This window comes from Phyllobates terribilis, unplaced genomic scaffold (assembly GCF_046119375.1).
Source record: "Phyllobates terribilis strain yellow unplaced genomic scaffold, ASM4611937v1 Scaffold_5__5_contigs__length_657084704, whole genome shotgun sequence".
NCBI lineage: Eukaryota > Metazoa > Chordata > Amphibia > Anura > Dendrobatidae > Phyllobates > Phyllobates terribilis.
In genome coordinates this window covers 2,340,765-2,366,005 of record NW_027362765.1, presented here as the reverse complement: position 1 = coordinate 2,366,005, position 25,241 = coordinate 2,340,765, and the positions used below count along the sequence as shown (strand labels likewise).

The 25,241-nt window shown below is 45.9% G+C and overlaps 1 protein-coding gene across 6 annotated transcripts in view; it reads left to right on the top strand.

The window, feature by feature from the left end:
* The window catches only part of LOC141271695 (uncharacterized), a 37,231-nt gene that overhangs the window by 6,985 nt on the left and 5,005 nt on the right, over positions 1 to 25,241 (top strand). The window contains exons 1-7 of one of the 6 annotated variants that reach the window (XM_073681765.1): positions 9,518 to 9,622; positions 13,561 to 13,846; positions 15,616 to 15,764; positions 15,894 to 16,073; positions 16,157 to 16,280; positions 16,364 to 16,461; positions 16,655 to 16,745. In XM_073681765.1, coding sequence (XP_073537866.1) covers positions 9,527 to 9,622; positions 13,561 to 13,846; positions 15,616 to 15,764; positions 15,894 to 16,073; positions 16,157 to 16,280; positions 16,364 to 16,461; positions 16,655 to 16,745 — 1,024 coding nt within the window. In that variant the 5' untranslated portion in view covers positions 9,518 to 9,526. Of the gene's footprint in view, positions 1 to 9,505; positions 9,623 to 13,560; positions 13,847 to 15,615; positions 15,765 to 15,893; positions 16,074 to 16,156; positions 16,281 to 16,363; positions 16,462 to 16,654; positions 16,746 to 25,241 lie in introns of those variants that run through there. The other 5 variants (XM_073681766.1, XM_073681770.1, XM_073681769.1 and 2 more) reach the window with 5 other exon arrangements.

The window sequence follows — 25,241 nt, the reverse complement described above, 5'->3', positions numbered from 1 at the left end:
GCTTGCCCGCTCACCTGGGAGCGCTCATCTGCTACCTGCCTGTTAGCCTACCTGGAGGCTCCGCCGTCACGTGCTGTGACCACCTGCCAGTCCAGAGACTCTTGCCCGCTCACCTGGGAGCGCTCACCTGCTACCTGTCTGCTAGCCTACCTGGAGGCTCCGCCGTCACGTGCTGTGAGCACCTACCAGTCCAGAGACTCTTGCCCGCTCACCTGGGAGCGCTCATCTGCTAGCCTACCTGGAGGCTGTGCCGTCACGTGCTGTGACCACCTGCCAGTCCAGAGACTCTCGCCTGCTCATCTGGGAGCACACTTCTGCCATCTGCCTGCTAGCCTACCTGGAGGCTCAGCCGTCACAGGTCGTACCTACCCTTTACCTAGAGACTGTCCCGGTCACTTGCCGTGACCTCCTGCCCGTTTACCCAGATACTGTCCCGGTCACTTGCCGTGACCTCCTGCCCGTTTACCCAGATACTGTCCCGGTCACTTGCCGTGACCTCCTGCCCGTTCACCCAGAGACTGCCCCGGTCACTTGCTGTGACCTCCTGCCCATTTTCCCAGAGACTGTCCCGGTCACTTGCCGTGACCTCCTGCCCCTTTACCCAGAGACTGTCCCGGTCACCTCCTGTGACTACCTGCCTGTTTTCCCTGGTCGCCACCTGCTTCCTTACAAGGACCGCCCCCTTGTATAAGTTGCTCAGAGGTTCCGCCTCCCAGACCCGTTACAGTTTGCTCGGGCCATGGAACCCGGTGGCACCCAAGCTCCCTCGCTCTCAGACCTATGTCATGAACTGTCCCAACAGGAGTCCATCCTGAGTCACCTGCGGATCGTCAACTCCCGCCTGGACACACTGACTGCTCCACCAGCAACCACCGCTAGTGTCATGATTTACAACCCGGCAGCGCCGCTGCCTACCAACACCATGGTATCCTGTCCTGGACCCCGGATTTCCGCACCTCCTCGCTTCGGAGGTGACTCCGCCCAAGCTCGGGGCTTCATAAACCAGTGCACCCTGCACTTTGAACTCTTGTCCCACCAGTTTATCTCCGACCGGTCCAAAGTGGCCTTTATCATGTCCCACCTCACGGGGGAGGCTCTGGCTTGGCTAAATCCTCTATGGGAGAGAGGCGACCCCCTGGTGGCCGACTTGTCAGCCTTTCTCACGGCTTTCCGGAAAGTCTTCGATGAACCCGGACGGAAGACCTCATCCGCTTCGTCTCTGCAACGCCTCCGTCAGGGAAGTCTTACCGTGGTCCAATATGCCATACGGTTCCGTACCCTTGCCTCGTAGCTGGCCTGGGAAACGACGCTCTGGTGTCTGTCTTCAGGAAGGGTCTGTCCGGTCGTATTAAAGATGAACTCGCCGGTCGGGACGTTCCTACCACTCTCGACGACTTAATAACTCTTGCCACCCGGATTGACCTACGGTTCCAGGAGCGCGCCAAAGAGGTCACCCGTGAGAGGAGGTTTCCACGTCTAGCTCCTACCTTCCAGAGACCCGTCACTCCCTCCGTTACTCCCCAGGCACACTCTCCTGAGCCTATGCAGGTCGACCAGACCAAGATGGTCAAAACCCGTCAAGACTTACGCCGTGCCGAGGGGAGCTGCTTCTACTGTGGCAGTAAGGAGCACCGGATCCGTACCTGCCCGGAGAGGTCGGGAAACGCCTGTGTCTAGGATCGCTCAGAGAGGTCGTCCTAGACAAGAATAAACCCTCTCCATCTCTGCTGCTGTCAGTCTCAATCATCTACGGGGAGAACCGTTATTTCGAACTAGCCCAACTTGACTCTGGAGCAGCCGGGAATCTTATTTCACTGTCCCTGGTAGAAAAATACCGCATTCCCACCAAACCTCTGGCTGTACTCTTATCTGTCGCTGCCGTGGATGGGGGCCTCTTACCACGTCCCATCCAACTCATCACCGAATCCATTACTCTGCAGGTGGGAATGCTGCATTCTGAGAGCATCTCCTTTCATGTTCTGCCTGGACTCTCTCACGCCCTCTTATTAGGCCTACCTTGGCTCCAGAAACATGCACCCGTGCTGGACTGGCAGACCGGAGCAGTCCTTCGCTGGGGACAGGACTGCCATAAGACTTGTTTGGTTCCCGTTCATCCCGTCCGTCCTTCTCCTACCCCAACTAATCTACCTGGACTTCCGATTCCTTATTGGTCATATGCTGATGTCTTTAATAAAAAGGAGGCAGAGACATTACCCCCTCATAGGCCATACGACTGTCCTATCGACCTGTTACCCGGTACTACTCCTCCCCGTGGGCGTATTTACCCGTTGTCCGCTGCTGAGACCCGGTCTATGTCCGAATATATTGAGGAGAATCTGGCCCGGGGATTTATCCGGAAATCTACCCCCCCGGCGGGAGCAGGCTTCTTTTTCGTTAAAAAGAAGGACGGCTCTCTCCGTCCCTGTATAGACTATAGAGGCCTTAACCAGATCACGGTGAAGAATAAGTACCCCCTTCCGCTCATTCCGGAATTATTTGATCGTCTGAGGGGGGCTAGAATCTTCACCAAACTGGACCTCCGTGGGGCGTACAACCTGGTCCGTATCCGTCAGGGGGATGAGTGGAAGAGGTTGTACGTATCTGTCAGGCGGATGAGTGGAAGACGGCCACTATGAATATCTGGTAATGCCCTTTGGTCTTTGTAATGCTCCCGCCGTCTTTCAAGAGTTGGTCAATGACATCTTCCGGGACCTTCTCTACTCCTGCGTAGTGGTGTACCTGGACGACATCTTGGTCTTCTCTCCGGATCTCCAGACTCACCGGAGGGATGTTCGTCAGGTCCTGCTCAGGCTCAGGCAGAACCACCTCTTCGCCAAATATGAGAAGTGCCTCTTTGAGCAGACCTCGCTTCCGTTTTTGGGCTACATAATTTCTCAGACCGGCCTACGAATGGGTCCTGAGAAACTGTCTGCCATCGAGAAGTGGCCTCGACCGGAGGGGTTGAAGGCTATTCAGCGGTTCCTGGGCTTCGCCAACTACTACCGTCTCTTCATACCGCACTTCTCTTCCCGGACTGCCCCAATTTCCGCGCTCACCCGTAAGGGCACTAATCCCAGAGAGTGACCGCCCGAAGCAGAGGAGGCCTTTCTTTCCTTAAAACAGGCCTTCTCTTCCGCCCCGGTGCTGCATCGCCCGGACGGCAACAAGCAGTTCTTCCTGGAAGTTGACGCCTCCTCCTCTGGAGCCGGAGCGGTACTTACCCAAAAATCATCTTCCGGGAGAATGGTAACTTGTGGCTTCTTCTCCAAACTCTTCTCCTCTTCTGAGCGCAACTATTCCATAGGAGACCGAAAGTTATTGGCCATCAAGCTGGCATTGGAGGAGTGGCGTTACCTGCTCGAGGGGGCTCTTCACCCGGTAATAATTTACACTGACCACAAGAACTTGGCTTGCCTCCAGCATGCCCAGAGACTTAACCCGCGCCAAGCCCGGTGGTCCTTGTTTTTTGCTCGCTTTGATTTTGTTCTTCACTTTCGCCCGGCTGACAAAAACATCAAAGCGGACGCCTTGTCCCGATCCTTTCTGGTGTCTGATCTCGAGGAAGAACCTAAACATATCATCGATCCCGCCAGAGTAATGCAGGTGGCTCCCGTGAGTCTAAATCGTCTCCCTCCCGGTAAGACGTTCGTATCGGTACCTGATCGGGAGAAGATCCTACACTGGGGTCACTCGTCTAAACTAGCTGGCCACGCCGGTCAGAAAAAGACCCTCCAGCTTATTACCCTGCACTACTGGTGGCCTACCCTGCACAAGGACGTAATAGAGTTTGTCTCTGCCTGTATGTCCTGCGCCCGCAACAAGGTTCCGAGACACCTGCCAGCCGGTCGCCTCCTTCCTCTGCCAGTACCTGCTGCCCCCTGGCAGCATATAGCTATGGACTTCATAACCGATCTCCCCGTCTCTGCCGGTTGTACGGTCATTTGGGTGGTCGCTGACCGCTTTTCCAAGATGGCTCATTTTGCTCCCCTGCCAGGCCTCCCGTCTGCACCCAAGCTGGCTAAAGACTTTATCCACCACATCTTCCGCCTTAATGGCCTGCCCCTCCACATCGTGTCGGATCGTGGGGTACAGTTCACCTCACGCTTCTGGAGAGCCACTTGTAAACTGCTGGGCGTCACCCTGGACTTCTCCTCCACTTACCACCCTCAGTCTAATGGTCAAGTGGAGTGGATCAATCAGATCCTGACCAGTTACCACCATTCTGACTGGGTGGATCTCCTACCATGGGCCGAGTTCTCTTACAACAATCACGAGAGCGAATCTTCCTCCAAATCCCTGTTTTTTGTAGTCTTCGGTCAGCATCCTCGGATCCCATTTCCCGTCTCCACCTCGGTGGATAATCCGGCTGCGGAATCTCTTGTTAACAAATTTTCCTCCATGTGGGAGAGTACCCAGTCCGCACTCCTTCAGTCGTCCGAGCGTATGAAAAGGCACGCTGACAAAAAACGTCTGGATCCTCCTCAATTCCATCCTGGGGATAAATTCTGGCTCTCGTCCAAGTATGTCCGGCTCAAGATTCCTTCCTATAAGTTAGGGCCTCGGTTCATCGGCCCTCTGGAGGTCATCAGTCAGATCAACCCAGTGGCCTATAAATTGAAACTCCCGGCCAACTTGCGGATCCCTAACTCCTTCCATGTATCTCTCCTCAAACCCGTGGTACTTAACTCTTTTTCCAAGTCTACAGGTACGCCTCCGGCTCCGGTTTCCGCTGAAAACGAGTTTGAGGTAGAGAACATTCTGGCCACCAAAAGGGTAAGAGGAAAGACCTTTTTTCTAGTAGATTGGAAGGGGTTTGGTCCTGAGGAGAGAACGTGGGAGCCCCGGGAGAACATCCATGCCCCTCTCATCCTTGCTAAATTTCTGTCTGGCCTAAAAAAGGGGGGGCTGAAAGGGGGGGTACTGTAGCGTCGGCGTCCCTGCCTCCTGCTAGGCAGGGACGCTGTTCCCCTCACCTCTCCGCTCCGTGCCCGGCGTCTTCCTCCCGCTCTGCTGGCAGCGCGCGCTCCTTCCCGGCCACGGTGCTTAGGGCGCGCGCGCTCTCCCTCCCTCTTAAAGGGGCCGCGCGCGCCGGCCTAAGGAGTCCCCGGCCAATGGCCGGAGGACTTCACATGTATAAGGCACCTCCTCCAAAATGGAGGTGCCCGAGCAATGTTGTTGCACTGTTCACTACTCTGCTTCAGCCCTCAGGTCCCGTTACCAGTTACCTGCCAGTTACCTGCCAGTTACCTGCCAGTTACCTGCCAGTTTCCTGCCAGTTTGCTATCTGATTCCTGCCTGTTATCCGCTTACCTGCTTGCTAGCCTGAGGTCTGACGGTCTGCCTTCCGACACCAGTCAGTCTGTCTATGGACCAGCTTGCCCGCTCACCTGGGAGCGCTCATCTGCTACCTGCCTGTTAGCCTACCTGGAGGCTCTGCCGTCACGAGCTGTGACCACCTGCCAGTCCAGAGACTCTTGCTCGCTCACCTGGGAGCGCTCACCTGCTACCTGTCTGCTAGCCTACCTGGAGGCTCCGCCGTCACGTGCTGTGATCACCTGCCAGTCCAGAGACTCTTGCCCGCTCACCTGGGAGCGCTCATCTGCTAGCCTACCTGGAGGCTCCGCCGTCATGTGCTGTGACCACCTGCCAGTCCAGAGACTCTCGCCTGCTCATCTTGGAGCACACTTCTGCCATCTGCCTGCTAGCCTACCTGGAGGCTCAGCCATCACAGGTCGTACCTACCCTTTACCCAGAGACTGTCCCGGTCACTTGCCGTGACCTCCTGCCCGTTTACCCAGAGACTGTCCCGGTCACTTGCCGTGACCTCCTGCCCGTTCACCCAGAGACTGCCCCGGTCACTTGCTGTGGCCTCCTGCCCGTTTTCCCAGAGACTGTCCCGGTCACTTGCCGTGACCTCCTGCCCGTTTACCCAGAGACTGTCCCGGTCACCTCCTGTGACTACCTGCCTGTTTTCCCTGGTCGCCACCCGCTTCCTTACAAGGACCGCCCCCTTGTATAAGTTGCTCAGAGGTTCCGCCTCCCAGACCCGTTACAGTTTCCATCCATTGGGTTTGCTGTAGTGGGACAGGTATGGGTCTGCGTTAAACTACTTGTAGTCTAATGACATTGATGCCACTTCGGTGGTGTCAGGCCCTCATTTATGGCAATGTGAACACTCCTGATTACGTCTCCATCTCCTGGGTTGGCTGTACTGGAAGAGGTGTGGGTCTTATTTACACTATTTCTACTGTAGTGAAATTGATTAGACATTGCTAGTGTCTGCCACTAATTTTTTCAAATGTGGAGAATCCTGATTGGGTCTCCATCTATTGGGTTGGCTGTAGAGGAACTGGTTTTGGCCTCCTTTGCAATACTTATACTCTAGTGAAATTGATGTCACTTTGGTGGTGTTTGTTAGGCCCTCATTTATGGCAATATGAACACTCCTGGTTAGGTCTCCATCTCTTGGGTTGTCTGTACTGGAAGCGATGTAGGTCTCATTTAAACTATTTCTACTGTAGTGAAATTGATTACACTCTGCTGGCGTCTGCTGCTAATTTTTGGAACTGTGGGGAATCCTGAATGGGTCTCCATCCATTGGATTGACTATAGTGGAAGAGGTTTTGGTCTCCATGCATTCTATAGTTTTACTGTAGTGAAATGGAGCATTTGGTGCAGATATTATTCTCCCTAAATGGGTTCACAAACATGATAAACTCTAAATTGATTTTCAATAAACAGCCATCAGTCGCCCCATCAAACACCTCTGCTGCTTCTTCCTCCTCCTCTGTTACCGTGCCAAGTTGTGTCACGCAGGTGTCTGACAGAACCAGCTGTATTTGAAGTGGATATGCCTGCTGTGTTTGTCTCTCTGAGCACACCACACGTTTCTCAATCCACCGTAACATATCCGCCTGCACCTCACTCATGATCTATTGGTTTGTCCATTTCACCGTACTCTGCCCTCTCCCAGCACTGCAGCCAGCCCTCAATCCTGCTGTTGTGGTCACATAAAAGATTGTTTCATCCTACACGTGACAAAACTAAGAGGTTGAAGTCTGCCATCTCCAATCTGTTGGCCACGGAAATTGTGGTCTTAGGCCCTATTTTTTTAAATGTAAATAATGCCGATTGAGTCTGTATCTCCTGGGTTGGCTGTAGTGGGACAGGTATGGGTCTGCGTTAAACTACTTGCAGTCTGATGACATTGATGCCACTTCGGTGGTGTTAGGCCTTCATTTAGGGCAATGTTAACACTCCTGGTTAGGTCTCCATCTCCTGGGTTGGCTGTACTGGAAGAGATGTGGGTCTCATTTACACAATTTCTACAGTAGTGAAATTGATTACACTTTGTTGGCATCTGCCACTAATTTTTTTAAATGTGGGGAATCCTGATTGGGTCTCCATCTATTGGGTTGGCTGTAGGGGAACCTTCCTGTTCTGCAGTCTAAGTTGTGTAAGGTTGCATACCAGTCCTTGCTGCACTTCTGATACAGACTCTGCCTGCTGAACTCCTGGTACAGACTCTGCCTGCTGCACTCCTGATACAGACTCTGCCTGCTGCACTCCTGATACAGACTCTGCCTGCTGCACTCCTGATACAGACTCTGCCTGCTGCACTCCTGATACAGACTCTGCCTGCTGCACTCCTGATACAGACTCTGCCTGCTGCACTCCTGATACAGACTGTCTGCTGCACTCCTGATACAGATTCTGCCTGCTGCACTCCTGATACAGACTCTGCCTGCTGCACTCCTGATACAGACTCTGCCTGCTGCACTCCTGATACAGACTCTGCCTGCTGCACTCCTGATACAGACTCTGCCGGCTGCACTCCTGATACAGACTCTGCCTGCTGCACTCCTGATACAGACTCTGCCTGCTGCACTCCTGATACAGACACTGCCTGCTGCACTCCTGATACAGACTCTGCCTGCTGCACTCCTGATGCAGACTCTGCCTGCTGCACTCCTGATGCAGACTCTGCCTGCTGCACTCCTGATGCAGACTCTGCCTGCTGCACTCCTGATACAGACTCTGCCTGCTGCACTCCTGATACAGACTCTGCCGGCTGCACTCCTGATACAGACTCTGCCGGCTGCACTCCTGATACAGACTCTGCCTGCTGCACCATCTAGTCTGTCCTACTGGGTCCAGCTGCTGCGTGTCCGTTGGTCTGTCTTGGAGTGGCACCTGGTGTTTATTGGGAGCCAAGTCTAACCTCACCATCAGATGCTCTAGTGAACAGTCCGGCGCTCGCTTAGTCACCCCCCTCCAGGCTCTCCGAGTCCGTGGAACAGTGGTTCCACAAACCATGTCCGTGACAGTGCGACCTCGCAGGCAGGGTCCTCTCTCCTGTTGTACCAGTCGGTGACTCCTTTTGACATGTAAAGCGCAACTGAATAAATGTTGCAGTCACAGTAATAATAATTACAGTACTTGTACTCTTGGTCAATTGATGACACTTCCCTGGTGTCTACACCTAATTTGATGTGTTTTGGCATCTTTTGGTCCCGTTTCTAGGTGTTGTGTATGCATTTTTTTGGTCCCCCCATTGACTCCTATGGGATTTGGAAATGTTCGGCGCATATCAATTTGTTTGGCGAACTTTTCCAAGTCGAACATTGAAATGTCCGCTCATGCCTACCCAGAACCCATTTGGGCCAGTCTGGAGTGACCTGTTTTTTATGCATGTATGCATATATGTATGTATGTAATGGTGGTGTGAAATCAGTGGCCCAAAGTCATTTAACCCATGATAAACACCAGTTACTTATGCAAATCTGTGAAAAGTGGCTATTTGCCCACGTTGATGCCCGTTCTGATGCCCAGAACCCATTTGTGCCAGTCTGGAGTGACCTAAATTTTATGCGGGACATCACTGTGTATGAAATGCTGGTGTTAGATCAGTGGCCCAAAGTAACTTAACACCTGAAAAACACCAGTTACTTATTTTGCTTATCAAAATCGACCGTCTGCCCACTTTGATGCCCGTTGTGATGCCCAGAACCCATTTGGGCCAGGATGGAGTGACTTGAGTTGGATGTGGGGCACCCTGATCTGTGTGTTTGCAGTGTCAAATCAGTAGCCCAAAGTCATTTAACCCTTTCAATAACGCCCTTCAGTGCCCACTTTGATGCCCATTTTTGTGCCAGTTTTATGACTTTTTTAGCCGCTTTTAAGAGTATTCACATCAGCACACATCACTACATTGTATTTTCTAATTGTAATTTTTTATTTTTGTAATTAAACTTGTAAAAAACAGAAAAAAAGAAATTGCTGAATAAGAAATCAACTTCAGCATCGTCATACAAGTAACATTGCCCCCTTCTTCCCCACACCTACAAAATCCCCCTGTTCAGCCCCCATACATGAACATCCACTTATCTGCACCTCCAAAAACCCTCAGCTCCTCGGTGTAATCACCACAGCCTCAGCAGCAGCAGAACGCGCCTTCTAGTATTTGGTTTGCAATGGGTAATGAGGCCCCGCCCCTTCCAGTGACATCATCAAATTGCATGGTCACATGGGCATGACGTCAGGAGAGGTCCTTTATTGCAGTGAGGTGCCCGACTTGGATTTAGTCTCTACCATATATGTGGTGGCGGCTCTGCTGGTGGAGGTATGTGGAGACCCCCCATTACTGGGCGCAGGGGGCATTAACCCCTTCAGCACGGAGACTCTTTTGGGGTCTCTGTGTGGTGTGAACAGTGAGGTAACAGCTGTGGACAGAATGCGGCTTAGCTGGTTCCCGTCCACATTAGAACCATTAGACGACTAAAGGATTTAAGGACAGAAGCCCAGAGAAGTCCTCACACAACGCCATTATTCATCTCCTAGCTCCAGCACAGTAATGTAGATAGTAGTGATGATATTCGGGGGATTTGCAGCATTATATGGCCGATACTTTGCTGGATCTTCTGCTTTCTGGACCGGTTCCTCCTGTAAGTCCTATGGAACAATCCAGATGATCCTGTCAGATCTGTGCCGCGAGATCCATCAGCTGTCGGCACAGGCAACGTTTCATGGGGACATCATGGAAAATATTAAGAGGGGGCAGCATAGTGCAACCCTTCACCCACTCCCCCCAGTGTAACCGATCACTGGGTAACGGACAGACCAGTAAGGCCACGGTAATTCGGTCAGTATTTTTTCTCAGGAGTGGGAGCCAAAACCAGGTGTGAAACAATCAGAGAAATGGTCTAATAGAAACAAGTCAACAATTCTGCATTTATCACTCACTCCTCGTTTTGGCTCCCACTCCTGAGAAACAATACTGACCGAATACTGATAGTGGGGCCGGGGCCTTAGACTGATTTACGAATACACAGCCATTTATTGTATCGCTTTCTGGTAAAGCGTTTTTCGGTTTACCTTCAGGTGCATATATGATAAAAAAAATTGGGTTATCCCACCTCCCTCCCCCCCCCCCCCGCCTAGAACAAGCAACATAGAGCTGACCATGTGAAAAACATGGACTCTTTAAATTAATGGCGACTACTTTAAGTGATTGGCCTTGTGCTTTGTTTATAGTCAGAGCAAATCCAAGCCGGATTGGAAACTACAGATGCTTATAATGGAAGGGCATGTCGCTTGGTAGCAAGGGGATACGCGTAATGGAAATATTTTCCCCCTTAGAGTTTCCCATAAGAAGAGCGGCTTCAATAACGTTTGGTATGAGACTCGAACACACACTCTTGTGCCGTTAGGCTAAGTGCCCACGATGCAGAAATGCTCCGGATTTTTCCTGAGCGTTTCTGCATCTCCCTGGCAGAAAAAAAACGCATGCGGATTGTACATGCGTTTTTCCTGCCAGGGACATGCAGATGTGAAGCGTTTTTCACATGCATTTCCGCATGTGGGTTGTCAAGTTCTTTCCAAGTGATTTTAGCATCACTTGGAAAGTGCTTGTCAACTTGGTCACACTATATAAATCCATGCAACAGGCATGGATTTATATCGTGTGACCAAGTTAATAGTTGAAAAAAAGATTAAAAATGGTAAAAAAAACGCAAAACATTATACTTACCTTCTGATGGCCCCCAGTCTTTTCTCCGCTGCGTCCGGTCTGGCGTGCAGTCTCTTGTACGGCTCACGGTGGTGTGAAAGGACCTTCCATGACGTCATTTAGTCATGTGACAGGTTACGCGACCGCCGACGTCAGCGGTCACGTGACCCATCACATGACTAAATTACGTCATGGCAGGTCCTTTTAGACCATCGCGAGCCGTACAAGAGACCGGACGCAGCAGAGAAAAGACCGTGGGCCATCAGAAGGCAAGTATAATGTATTTTTTTAATTTTAATTCTTTTTTTTAACAGGTACTATGGTACCCGGGTCTGGAGGAGAGTCTCCTCTTCTCCAAACCCGGGTACCATCCTCACATTGAATATCCGCATGTGAACATGTAGTCATGCGGATAATAAGCGATTCAATGCAAGTCAATGGCGGCGAAAACGCTGCGATTACGTAAAATAATTGGTAGTGCTGTGGATTTTTCCGCAATGATAATCCGCAGCGGAAATTTCCACATCATGTGCACAGCACATGCGGATTATCATTGGGGAACATAGCAGACCTTCTACCAAGTGTTTTTTTAAGCGTTTCTGCAGCGTAATTGCCGCTGCGGAAACGCTTAAAAAACGCATAGTGGGCACACAGCCTTACACTATTTTGGTGGGTCAAGATTCCTAAGCAACATTATCGGAGCGCCTATTTTTATAGTGAGTCTATGAAGTGACATCCAGGAGGCTCCACACAATTCAGGAACTCCAATGGGTACATTGTTCACCATCCATGACTGAATCAATGGACATGTATGTGGTCTCTGGACCGGGCCGTCTCTTCTGTATTTGTAGATTTATGGAGCTGACACTATAGGTTTTATGGCCTAGGATTACGTGTTCACAAAGCCACTGATAGTTGTTAAAATTGTGACACATATCAGGGAAAACTTGGTTAATAATCTCCAGTACTGAGGACGCCATTTTGCAAAAGTTTTCCGGGAAGGAAATTAAGCCGGTAGTGGAATCTGTAGGGAACCTGTCGTTTCCGAGGCATAGTAGGTGGTGTGTAAATTTGTCCGCAGTAGTATTTCCCTTCAAGTGAACCCGTATATTAGTAGTCGGAGTAGCTTCTGAATATGTCTCCATAGATAACATTTTAACAGGTATTCAGCCTGTGAAGTCCTTGCAAATGGATCTGCTTGACACAGGAGAAAGAAAGCTGTTAATGTTGTATTAGGTGGTGGAGCCGCTCTTTCCTCTGCATTTTTGGCAGTGAAATAAATTTGTTTTCAAGATGGACGCTGAGATGAACTACAGTCAGATGTCTTTTATGGATGGGAAAATTTAGTAATCGCCACACGGATTTGTTACTACTTATACACCTCCCCATCTGACAGAGTATAATCTCATCAGATGCACATTTTTGATTGTGTAGTTGAAAAACTGCCATATCCCTGCCCTCGGTAATGTATTTGATGTCACAGAATTACAATATTCTACATTCATGCGCTCTTCAAATATTTTTCAAAGTAGTGAAGTGTAAGGTACAACCCATCAGATCTATTTCAATATCTGTGTACTGATTAACCCTTTTACATCTGATTGTTGCCGTATATTCTCCCTGTCCAGGTTTCCTTCTTCTGTAAGGAGGGTAACCATCATCTACTGTCTGTGTTTCTTCAAACAAGTTGTGAGGATACTTTTCAGTGCATTTTCCTTCCTTCGTGCATGGCGATCTTGGATTAAGTGGCCCACATAGCTTGTGGATCATATTTTTCTAAATCATTTCAAAATTACCGGGTCCTCTTCTGTGTTTGGAGGTTCATCCGAAATAACACCATCAATTTGATCAGGGTGTATCTTGTCCTTTAACCATATCGGTATGTGTGCATTCGGAAGACCTCTTTTTTTTGTCACTCAGTTGAATACATCCAACATCGAATTTCACCAAAAATATGACACTTTGTAATTACTTTCATGACCTTGATCAGTTTTTATTTAAACACCCTTACTGTTAAATCATGTCGATCAGAGGGACCCTGACCACTCAGAAGCTCTTCCCTTATCTCTGGCCAAGTTGGATTACACATAACTGTAATAAACAAATCTGGACGGCCATATATCTGAACATATGTCATGACGTCCCGAGCATATGTCTGGGACTTACTGTAAATGTAGCCAGTAAAATAACCTTACACCCAATATCCGCAATGTTGCCATAATTAGCAACAGCATCTCTTAAATGAATGGACATTAGACCAGTGGAAATCTGTGCTTTGGTCTGATGAGTCCAAATTTGAGATCTTTGGTTCCAACCACCGTTTCATTGTGCGATGCAGAAAAGGTGAACGGATGGACTCTACATGCCTGGTTTCCACCGTGAAGCATGGAGGAGGAGGTGTGATGGTGTGGGGGTGCTTAGCTGGTGACACTGTTGGGGATTTATTCAAAATTGAAGGCATACTGAACCAGCATGGCTACCACAGCATCTTGCAGCGGCATGCTTTTCCATCCGGTTTGCGTTTAGTTGGACCATCATTTATTTTTCAACAGGACAATGACCCCAAACTCACCTCCAGGCTGTGTAAGGGCTATTTGACCAAGAAGGAGAGTGATGGGGTGCTACGCCAGATGACCTGGCCTCCACAGTCACCAGACCTGAACCCAATCGAGATGGTTTGGCGTGAGCTGGACCGCAGAGTGAAGACAAAAGGGCCAACAAGTGCTAAGTATCTCTGGGAACTCCTTCAAGATTGTTGGAAGACCATTTCCGGTGACTACCTCTTGAAACTCATCAAGAGAATGCCAAGAGTGTGCAAAGCAGTCATCAAAGCAAAAGGTGGCTACTTTGAAGAACCTAGAATATAAGACATATTTTCAGTTGTTTCACACTTTTTTGTTAAGTATATAATTCCACATGTGCTAATTCATAGTTTTGATGCCTTCAGTGTGAATGTACAATTTTCATAGTCATGAAAAGACAGAAAAATCTTTAAATGAGAAGGTGTGTCCAAACTTTTGGTCGGTACTGTGTGTGTGTATGTGTGTATATATATATATATATATATATATATATATATATATATATATAGTATATCACTCCTTTTAAGGATGGTGGGGCCTAATTAAAGATGTTGTTGTAGGACTTGTGATTTCGATCTACGCCACTGTGTATAGGATAATAGAGTATAATAAAGTTGTTGTGGACGTGACTTAACATTGTGTAGTGAGTCTGTTGTGCCAATAGTGACGGATGTTTCTTGTTGCCAAAACTGATATTTTTATTCACGTTAAACCTTTGTTAACCAACTCTTATTAGTGCGATCATACAACATACAAGCCTCTGATTGCTCAGGTGATGCACTGTACTACTGTATTATCCCTGACTGTCAGTGTAATACTAACGGCCCCATACACGATAGATATTGGCCGAACGGTCATTTGGCAGATGGCTATCTCTCCCAACTCCCCCATGCACACAAATATTCCAGCTTTCTTGTGGTCTGTATGAGAGAGTCGCCACCAGACTCCTCTAGTGGAGGATTATCTACAGGAAGAACAAACGGATTAGCTTGTGAAATTCAGGCCCCCAAATACATTATATAGTCAACTAAATCCCCCGAAATCAGTGCCCGACCTAATAGACTTTCGTACATTACAGGCCCAGACACCATTATTAGGCATTTAAATATTGTAGTAACTAGGCAGCCCCATACTATCGAGTACTTAAGGAGAAAGGACATTAAGCCGAACTCTGTCAACCTTCTGAGATGCCATGTTTTCTTTTGACAGCAGTAAGTGGTTAAACTGCCAGGGTTTTTGTTGCAGCCGCGTCTGTGCCATCCCTGCAGTGTACATCTATGTTCTGGTGCCCAAAAGAGTTAATTAAAAAAAAAAAAAAAAAAATGTTTCATGTTTTGTTTTTTTTTTTACAAGAATTGTTGGTGCCAATTTTCTGTTGAAACATTTTAATATCTGCCTTTTTTCTGGTGTCTTTTCTTGTAATATAGGAAAACTGAAGGCCAGAAATAAACCCCATAAAACACTGTACAAGGAGACTTTACTATCAAATAATTTCTGTCCTCGGTATTTGTGCAAACAAATTAGCTTTTATAAATGCCTCAAACTTCTGTGTGTGAATCAGACCTGAGATGTCATGTGATAGAAGATTAAAGTCTGAGGAAGACGGGAAACATTTATATAGACGCCGGGGGTGATGTAGTCAGTGACTGACTCTGACCAAATATGTTCCCGAGCCATAGTAGAAGATGAAGATGTCGTCCTCCTCATGAAGTAGTTATTTCTCATGTCACGTGTAATGAATATCTCCTGCAGTATTGCTAATGCCGATTCCAGTGTCAATAAATGATTAGAGAATTCGCTTTATGGAAGATGAGTCTATGAGAAACGTCTTCAGCTGCAGACTCCAAGGAAGAAACTGCTTGTTGTCTGTGGCCTAAAATATATAGGTTTTATTACTAGATGTAAAGAAGAAAACTAAACACTGTAAAATAATAAATCCCCTCATATGTTTCCCTTATTGTCTCCAGTAATTGTATTATTACACAGGATTTTTATGATGTTCCATCGGCTCATATTCTCATTCAGATCTCTACAATATCAGATCCCTCAGTGAAGATCTTCTATATAAGAGAATTTTCCTGATTTACCCATCAAAGATGGATAATGACAGAGACAAGATGGCGGAGAGGATATTACACCTCACCGTAGAGATCCTCTTCCGGCTTACCGGAGAGGTGAGAGATTCTGATGACGTCACATTACATCATTCTTATCTATGGGAATAACAGATGGACAGAACTGGAGAGGTGAGGACTCTGGAAATGTCTGGAGTGAGATTTATTAATGTGTCTCTCCATAACCAGGATTACACAGTAGTGAAGAAGCGCTCTAGTGGGCGCTGTCAGGACCCTGTGTCTGAGGGATGGAGAAGACCCCTGAGCCCAATCACAGGGCCTCCACCTCACCCCCTGATACATGAGGACATCAATGACCAGAAGATCCTAGAACTCACCTACAAGATGATTGAGCTGCTGACTGGAGAGGTGACACTGCTGGGAAATCTGGGACATGATACATTAACTCTATGAAGGTATTGGGGGTGTGACAGTTTCATTGTCTGTGTCAGGTTCCTATAAGGTTTCAGGATGTCGCTGTCTATTTCTCCATGGAGGAGTGGGAATATTTAGAAGGACACAAAGATCTGTACAAGGACGTCATGATGGAGGTTCCCCAGCCCCTCACATCACCAGGTAATAGACAGGACTAAATACACACGGCCTATAATTATCTGTATGTAAAGAATGAATTCAGTCCCTGTATGTGTTTCCTCCAGATCTATCCAGTAAGAGGACAACACCAGGGAGATGTCCCCATTCTCTTCTTCCACAAGACTGTAAACAAGAAGATCCCAATGTTCCTCAGGATCATCAGGTAGATGGAGAGAAGGTGTCATGAGATCTCCCCTATGATGTGTAGACGGCTGTGAAGGTCTTGTGCTCAGTCTTGTTTTATCCACCAGTATTATATGTTTTATACTTGTGTAATGAGAACGGTGGAGATGGCAGGATTAGAGCTGATCATAAATGTGACTTCTCTGTCTGTGTCTTTTACAATATTTTTTCAGAGTGAAGATCTGACCCATATTAATACTACAGAGACATATGTGAGGGGTGATGAGTGGTGTAAAGAGGAGATTCCTACAGATAACCACCAAAGTAAGTAGCAACCACTAAATGCAGAGAAGTCACATAGTCTTCTCAGTCACTGTCTGTGTCTGCTTTATCGGTTCCTGAAGTCCGGCTGTATTAGAATCATGTGATCACCATTTTGCCTCTAGACCACAACATTCTCCTCCACCAAAAACTGTTCAAATGACTTTGGGCATTAAAAGCCATTTTCTCTAGAACTTACAACCTGGAGGATCCACCTACCCCCTGGGATTAGAAGACGCTGACCATTACCTGCCCAGATCTGTACACTGCAAAACCAAATGACAGCGTACCTAGAATGTGCTGACAAGTGAGAAAATCACTTGAAAAAAAATATTATGATGGACCTGTAAGAGAAAGCGGAGGGTAATGATGATGTTGGTTTCCTAGAACCCTGATATCTTATAGGATGAATCTACCTTCTCTCCCTTCTGTGCTGCTGAATGTGCTCATATGGTCCCTACAAGACCAGGTCCAGTCTTTCTGGCCAAATTTCACTTTTTGTGATTGGCAACATTAAATGTGCAGTGAGGGCCAAGTGTGAATTTCTGTACAATAACAGCAGAGTTTCCCTTTATCTTAAATTTTCAATTTCTTTTAAAATCAACTAACTTCAAACAGAAATTTGATAAATTATGCAATTTACATTACACCTGTGCCATGATATATCTCTAGTTGAGCGTGGCTGACGGTTGTAATATACACTGCTCAAAGAAATAAAGGGAACACTCAAATAACACATCCTAGATCTGAATGAATGAAATATTCTCATTGAATACTTTGTTCTGTACAAAGTTGAATGTGCTGACAACAAAATCACACAAAAATCATCAATGGAAATCAAATTTATTAACCAATGGAGGCCTGGATTTGGAGTCACCCCCAAAATTAAAGTGGAAAAACACACTACAGGCTGATCCAACTTTGATGTAATGTCCTTAAAATAAGTCAAAATGAGGCTCAGTATTGTGTGTGGCCTCCACGTGCCTGTATGACCTCCCTACAACGCCTGGGCATGCTCCTGATGAGGCTGAGTATTGTGTGGGGCCTCCACGTGCCTGTATGACCTCCCTACAATGCCTGGGCATGCTCCTGATGAGGTTGAGTATTGTGTGTGGCCTCCACGTGCCTGTATGACCTCCCTACAATGCCTGGGCATGCTCCTGATGAGGCTGAGTATTGTGTGTGGCTTCCACGTGCCTGTATGACCTCCCTACAATGCCTGGGCATGCTCCTGATGAGGTTGCGGATGGTCTCCTATGGGATCTCCTCCCAGACCTGGACCAAAGCATCCGCCAACTCCTGGACAGTCTGTGGTGCAATGTGACGTTGGTGGATGGAGCTAGACATGATGTCCCAGATGTGTTCAATCAGATTCAGGTCTGGGGAATGGGCGGCCAGTCCATAGCTTCAATGCCTTCATCTTGCAGGAATTACTGAAACACTCCAGCCACATGAGGTCTGGCATTGTCCTGCATTAGGAGGAACCCAGGGCCAACCGCACCAGCATATGGTCTCACAAGGTGTCTGAGGATCTCATCTCGGTACCTAATGGCAGTCAGGCTACCTGTGGCGAGCACACTCCAAAGAAATACCACCCCACACCATTACTGACCTACTGCCAAACCGGTCATGCTGAAGGATGTTGCAGGCATCAGATCGCTCTCCACGGCGTCTCCAGACTCTGTCACGTCTGTCACATGTGCTCAGTGTGAACCTGCTTTCATCTGTGAAGAGCACAGGGCGCCAGTGGCGACTTTGCCAATCCTGGTGTTCTGTGGCAAATGCCAAGTGTCCTGCACGGTGTTGAGCTGTGAGCACATTCCCCATCTGTGGACGTCGGGCCCTCATACCATCCTCGCGGAGTCGGTTTCTAACCGTTTGTGCAAACACATGACCATTTGTGGCCTGCTGGAGGTCATTTTGCATGGCTCTAGCAGTGCTCCTCCTGTTCCTACTTGCACAAAGGCAGAGGTAGCGGTCCTGCTGCTGGGTTGTTGCCCTCCTATGGCCCCCTCCACTTCTCCTGGTGTACTGACCTGTCTCCTGGTAGCACCTCCAGACTCTGGACACTGCACTCACAGACACAGCAAACCTTCTTGCCACAGCTCGCATTGATGTGCCATCCTGGATGAACTGAACTACCTAAGCAACTTCTGTGGGTTGTGGAGTTCATCTCATGCTACCACGAGTGTGAACCACTCCTTTATTGAGGGTGTCTTGATAATTGCCAATAATTTCCATCTATTGTCTATTCCATTTGCACAACAGCATGTGAAATTGATTGTCAATCTGTGTTGCCTCCTAAGTGGACAGTTTGATTTCACAGAAGTTTGATTCACTTGGAGTTATATTCTGTTGTTTAAGTGTTCCCTTTATTTTTGTTGAGCAGTGTACATTTATTCGCGCCTGCAGAAGATGTGTTGGCATGGCTCGAATCCTGGTTTCATGGATTCACTCCTCTTCATAAGTTCTATTATGTTGTCGGTCCTAATGAATTCAGATTACTGCACAATCTCTCCTAAAATGGAGAGCACTAATTCTTTCTCTACTCTTCTGGTCAGGACTCATAGTAGCTCCAATGGTCCACCGTAAATGAGTGCACCTTCGGTTTAGTGTTGGAGTTCTCCCTTCATACATACGTTGTTGTTGGGGATGTAAATTTTTTTTTTTAGTTTATGTCTATTTTTTACAGGTTCATTCTGTGTAATAGTTTGATTGTGATGGGATCGGCCGGCCTCACTTATGTGAGACTGTAACTCCCTGGTAGTCTTTAAAAAAGGTCTCCATTGCCTCTTACAAATGCCTTAGATCTAAATTTAAGACACCTCAGCTCTTCACTATTATAAAAAGTTCTCCTTGAATGTCTAATATTTCTTCATGAAACTTATCTGATAGAAAATATTATCCCTTTCGATAGTTTAGATTGCCAAGAGCCACCGAGCCCCATACTCTAATTACCCCAGAGAGGTTTCACCACTAGTTACTCATCTTTTATTGATGAAGACTGTTCAGTTTGATCATTTTAGCAGATGTGTTATTGTCTACGCTCACAATTTTTGACTAGGCAAAAAATGGAAGCTGGCACGTTTAGGCAGGCTGCGCTGCAGGAATGAAGAGGCTTGGGATTCCAAGACTGTTTTTATTAATACCAACTTGTTTCTGCGCCGGATCGGCGCCTTTCTTAAGATATAAAAACCAAATGCCACAATTTTTGACTACAGTAGTTAATGCCCAAAATACTCTGATTTAACCCCTTCCTGCAGCCAGTTTTGTGTTCCTAATTAGGCCTCAATTTTCACATCTGACGTGTGTCACTTTATGTGGTGATAACTTTGGAATTCTTCACAAAGGATAATAGGAAGAAAATGGACTTTTACAAATTATTTTAAAACTTCTCTTGAATCTGACAATACCCTATATACAATTGTACACTTCTGTCTGAACACATGGCAGGTTAAGAAAGGAAGGATTTAGCTATTTGAATGCAGATCTTGCTGGAATAATTTACAGACACAATGTATTGGGGCACTTTTCGTGGTCACCTGGCAGCTCAAAACATGGCTCCTACGAACAGGCTTGGCACTATCCACCCCGTTTTCCAGATCTCAGGAATTTTCTTGTTTATCACCCTTTAAACATTAAAGGGTGATGAACAAGGACTTACACAGAGACCACTAAGCTTGGGCCACGGTGTTACCTGCTATTCTGTGGTGTGACTTGGCAAGAAGAATAGTCGGGTAGCCGAGTCAGAACCAGGAGGGCAGAGAAAATACAAAATCCGAAGACACGAGTAGTCAGTAAACGGGCCGGGATCACAACAGGAAACAAATACACAAGCCGGGAGCTGAGCACAAAGGACTGAACCAGAGGAGAACAAGGCTGTATCTGGCAGCTTCCAGCAATATGCTCTGAGCTTTATGTTAGATAGGGGGAAGGGGAAGTAGGAGAAGTGTGGATATATAGAAAAATTTAAAATTCATAACCTTTATTAATTAAATCTTTAAAATACAAAATATCTAATGCATCTATAGATGCATAAAAGGTAACCATCTATTAGAGTATAAAGATGGTACCCACTAATAAGTCTGGCTAGATGCAGTGTAGGGCAAATTAGGGACACCTCTGTCCAGTCCCTCTAATATAGGACCGAGGTTATATGTAAATGATATCCCCATATATTGGAATAGCCTCAATGTCAGTGAAATAATTTGCCAAGATAACAATTAATTTTCCTATTCATTGGATTTGTATAACTGCTCCACCTGATATTAGCATTGAGACTATTCCAATATATGGGGATATCATTTACATATAACCTCGGTCCTATATTAGAGGGACTGGACAGAGGTGTCCCTAATTTGCCCTACATTTGCCCTTGAGAAAGCCGATCAGTATACACACGTAACGAGCGTCGGGAAGCGGGCTTTCCCTTCTATCTATTGGATTACTGACCTAGGGTAAACACTGTTTATCTGCTATCCTCCTCTACTGTGGTGGTTTTTTCTATATGCCCCAATGGGGGGTTCTATTTTCTCCATCGCTAACTGGACTTTTATGGCTGACATATTTACTAGTGATTTATTTAATCTGGATACTGCCTTAATCTATAGTCCATTCGTATGGCTCTACTCTGTGGAGCCCTATTGCCACAGTTAGGGGTCTGGGGATTTATGTACTTTATGGATGCAAGCTATATCTATTGATACATGATTTTGTCGGTATGTATCCCTCTGCTATCCCCATCCCCCCCCTAGTACTGTCAGTATTCGCTGCTACCGTTCCTAGCCCCCTTGCACATGTCTTTTTATTATAGGTTTTGTGTTGTCTCATATTCTGTGTCAATAAAATTTATACCTTTTTATCTTTGACAAAAAGCTCCGTTTTTTCTCTTGGTGGTATAGGATACATTTCTGTCTATATCTCCAGACAATATTTTGGGGTATGATTTATAAATAAATATATTGCCCTATTTATGACTGTTGGACCATTGAGATTATATTATGGCTACATCTAAGATAACGCATCAGCTGCGTACGAGGTTTACAAGACAAAAAGATGATGTTAAAGCTTTATTCAATGAAGAACCTTATAGTAAAGGAGAATCTTCTACAGCACATATTGAGATTGATGATGTCTTGAGGAGATTTAGAGACATGCAAATTAAACATGTGCAAGCTACCTGGACTAAATTAAGCCTTGAACAATATTTAGAACAGGGTTTAAGTTCCAGGGGCTTACGTGTTCCTATTTTTCCTTCGTATGATCTGACTAAACCAGACTTGAAAGAAAGATGGGAGGCCTGTCTAACGGAATGTTTGCGTAATTTAATGAGAATTCTCATCGAAGATGAAATACATATCATAGAAAAATTGGAGAGGGAACTTGAGGAGATAACTCCTATAATGGATAAAATGGAAGGAAAATCAGATTTTGAGGAGGGCTTTAAACAGACCATGGTATATGTTGATAAAGTAGAGGCCAAGATCAAGACACGGAAAAGAAGAAAGTATCTGAGGGATAAATCTGACTTTAATAAGGGACAGGTTTATATCTGGGGTAGAAAACAATCGCAGAGATTAGTAAAATCTGGGACTAGGAAAGCAGACGATTTTAGGAGAGATTTTTCAGGGAGAGATTTTTCGGGGACAGATGTAGAAAGTAGCAATGTTTCAGACTCTGATACAGAACAAGCTCCTGATAGGAGTGGTAGAACTGAACCGATAGGCAACTATAATTCCGATATGCCTTTTTTACGCGATCGGGGACGGTGGGGCTTCAGAGGTTCAACGAAAAACAGGAGCAGGAGAAAACAATAGAGCGAAATAATGGTAATTGCCTGAGGATTTTCAATCTTTCTGAGCATGTGATCACAGATGCACAGATGGATATCCTCAAAAAAGGACTCAATTTCTGTCTGCCAACACGTCTCAATAAATTTAATATTATTAAAGATCTACATCTCTTTGGACGAAAATTAATTTATAAAAAGATCTTTGCACAAAAATACCATGATATTACTGAAACACAAGAAGATACAGATCCTTCTGACTTATCCAGTCAAGAGTGACGAGCATTAGAAATCTTAGAGGAGTTGGATACTGATAATCCTCAAGAAGCAATTGATTTGACATGCAATCGGGAAGGATGTAAATGAGAGAAAAAGATCATGAAACCGAAATCCACTAATATGCCCTCTCTACAAACATGCCCTACCGTACAGGTTTTTGTAGATCTAGTTTCTCGAGACATACTGGCCTTACGTGAAAGAACGGTTAGCTCCCCAATTGATTTGGAATACAGAAAGAGCATTGATGAATTGAAAAGTTGGGATGATGTTGTCTTTAAATCCAGCGACAAAGGTGGTAACATTGTTATCTGGCCAAAGGACAAATATATCCTGGAAGCCAAAAAACAACTGATGAATAAACAATGTTACAGACCTCTTTGGAGTGATCCCACAGAGCAATTCTTGGATGAGTATAGACATATCATACAACAGGGTTGGGATAGTGGAGCAATTTTGAAACACGAGAAGGATTTTCTTTTAGTTAAGAATCCTAGAGTGGCAACATTCTATATGCTCCCTAAGGTTCACAAGAACCTTGAAAACCCCCCAGGTAGACCTATTGTCTCTGGTATAGGAAATCTGACAGAAAAAGCAAATCAATGGCTTGATCAAGAATTAAGGGGATATGTATATGATCTTCCCTCCTATACCAGAGACACTATGCAGATCTTACAGGAACTAGAGGGCTACCAAATGGAGGAACATGAAATATTTGTTACCTGTGATGTAGAGAGTCTCTATACGAGCATAGATCAGGAGATGGGTTGTAAAGCGGTGGACTTTTTTCTTAAAAAGGACCAAGAATATAATCCTATACGGAAAAAATTTGTTCTTCATCTTTTGAAATTTATTTTGAAGCGTAATTTCTTTCTCTTTGATGGCCGCATCTACCTCCAAACGCGGGGTACCGCGATGGGTGCGGCCGTAGCACCAACATTTGCTAATCTATACTTAGGATGGTGGGAGGAGGAAATAGTCTTTGCTGAAAATATGTCAACATACGTGGATTGCATTGTAACCTGGAAACGTTACATTGATGACGTGTTGATATTGTGGAGGGGTACGGAAGACAAACTACATGAATTTATAAATATATTGAATAATAACTCCCTCAACCTAAAACTTACACTGGCTTTCCATAGGCAAATGATCCCCTTCCTGGATATAATGATACAAAGAGACGAAAATAACTCGGTACAAACTGACCTGCACAGGAAAGAGACTTCCACCAATAGCATCCTAGATGCCAAAAGTGCTCACTCAACCAGTACTATTAGAGGAATTCCAAAAGGAGAATTTTTACGTTTACGACGGAATTGTTCGACTTTTGAGCTTTTTAAAGAACGGGCTCGAGAACTTAAACTCAGACTCTTGGAGAGAAGTTACTCAGGGAGAATGATTAAAAAGACATATAACTATGCCCTAAGGGTTGAGAGAAGAGAGCTTTTGGTCCCTAAGAAGAAGAATAGAGATGACAACAATGTCGTGAGATTCATAACAGAATTTCACGAGGAATGGCAAACGATGCTGGATATTCTGAACAAACATTGGGATATTATTCGATCAGATGTGGACCTTAGGAATTGTGTAACATCACGAGCTTCCTCTGGATATAGAAAAAATACTCCAGTTTCAAGCTTTTTAGTATCTAGTCACTTTAGGAAGGACAATGTGTCTACAAGAACAAGAGATCCCGGTTTTTTCCCATGCAAAATGTGCAAGGCATGTTGGATTTTAGTTCCTAGAAAATCGTTTATGGACGCCTTTGGGAAAAAATGTATAATCCACCAACATATCAATTGTACCACTAGTGGGGTAGTTTACTGCCTTGAATGCACATGTGAGCTTAAATATGTTGGGAAAACAATAAGGGATCTGAGAACCCGTATAAGGGAACACACTCAAAGTATTGTTAACTATGATAGGGATGAGAGAAGGAGTCAGGAGCAGGGAAAAATATTTACCCCAACACCGATTGCTAGACATTTTAAGATTAAACATCAATCACAATGGAAGGACTTGAAGGGTTGGGTAATCTGTCAAATAAAATTGGATAACAGAGGAGGAGATCTGGATTCCATGCTTCTGAAGAGAGAGAGAGCGAATGGATTTTTAGATGTAACTCTGTGAATCCACATGGACTGAATGAGAGCTTCAATTTCGGATGTTTTTTGTAATTGCCATTCCCTATCCTGTGGGCATATGAGACGGATATACCATGGCCCCTGTACGTATTAATATGATTGGGAATATATGATAATGGGGCTATTTGTGGCTAAAAATTAAAATCCAAATAATAATAAAAACATTTCGTGATGAGATTTAAGTGAAGAATAATTTCCCCTTTTTTCCCTCTCCTTCTCTCTTTTCTTTTCTCCTCTATCCCTTCCTTTATATCAATTCTCTCTCCCTTTATCTCTCTGAAAACCTAT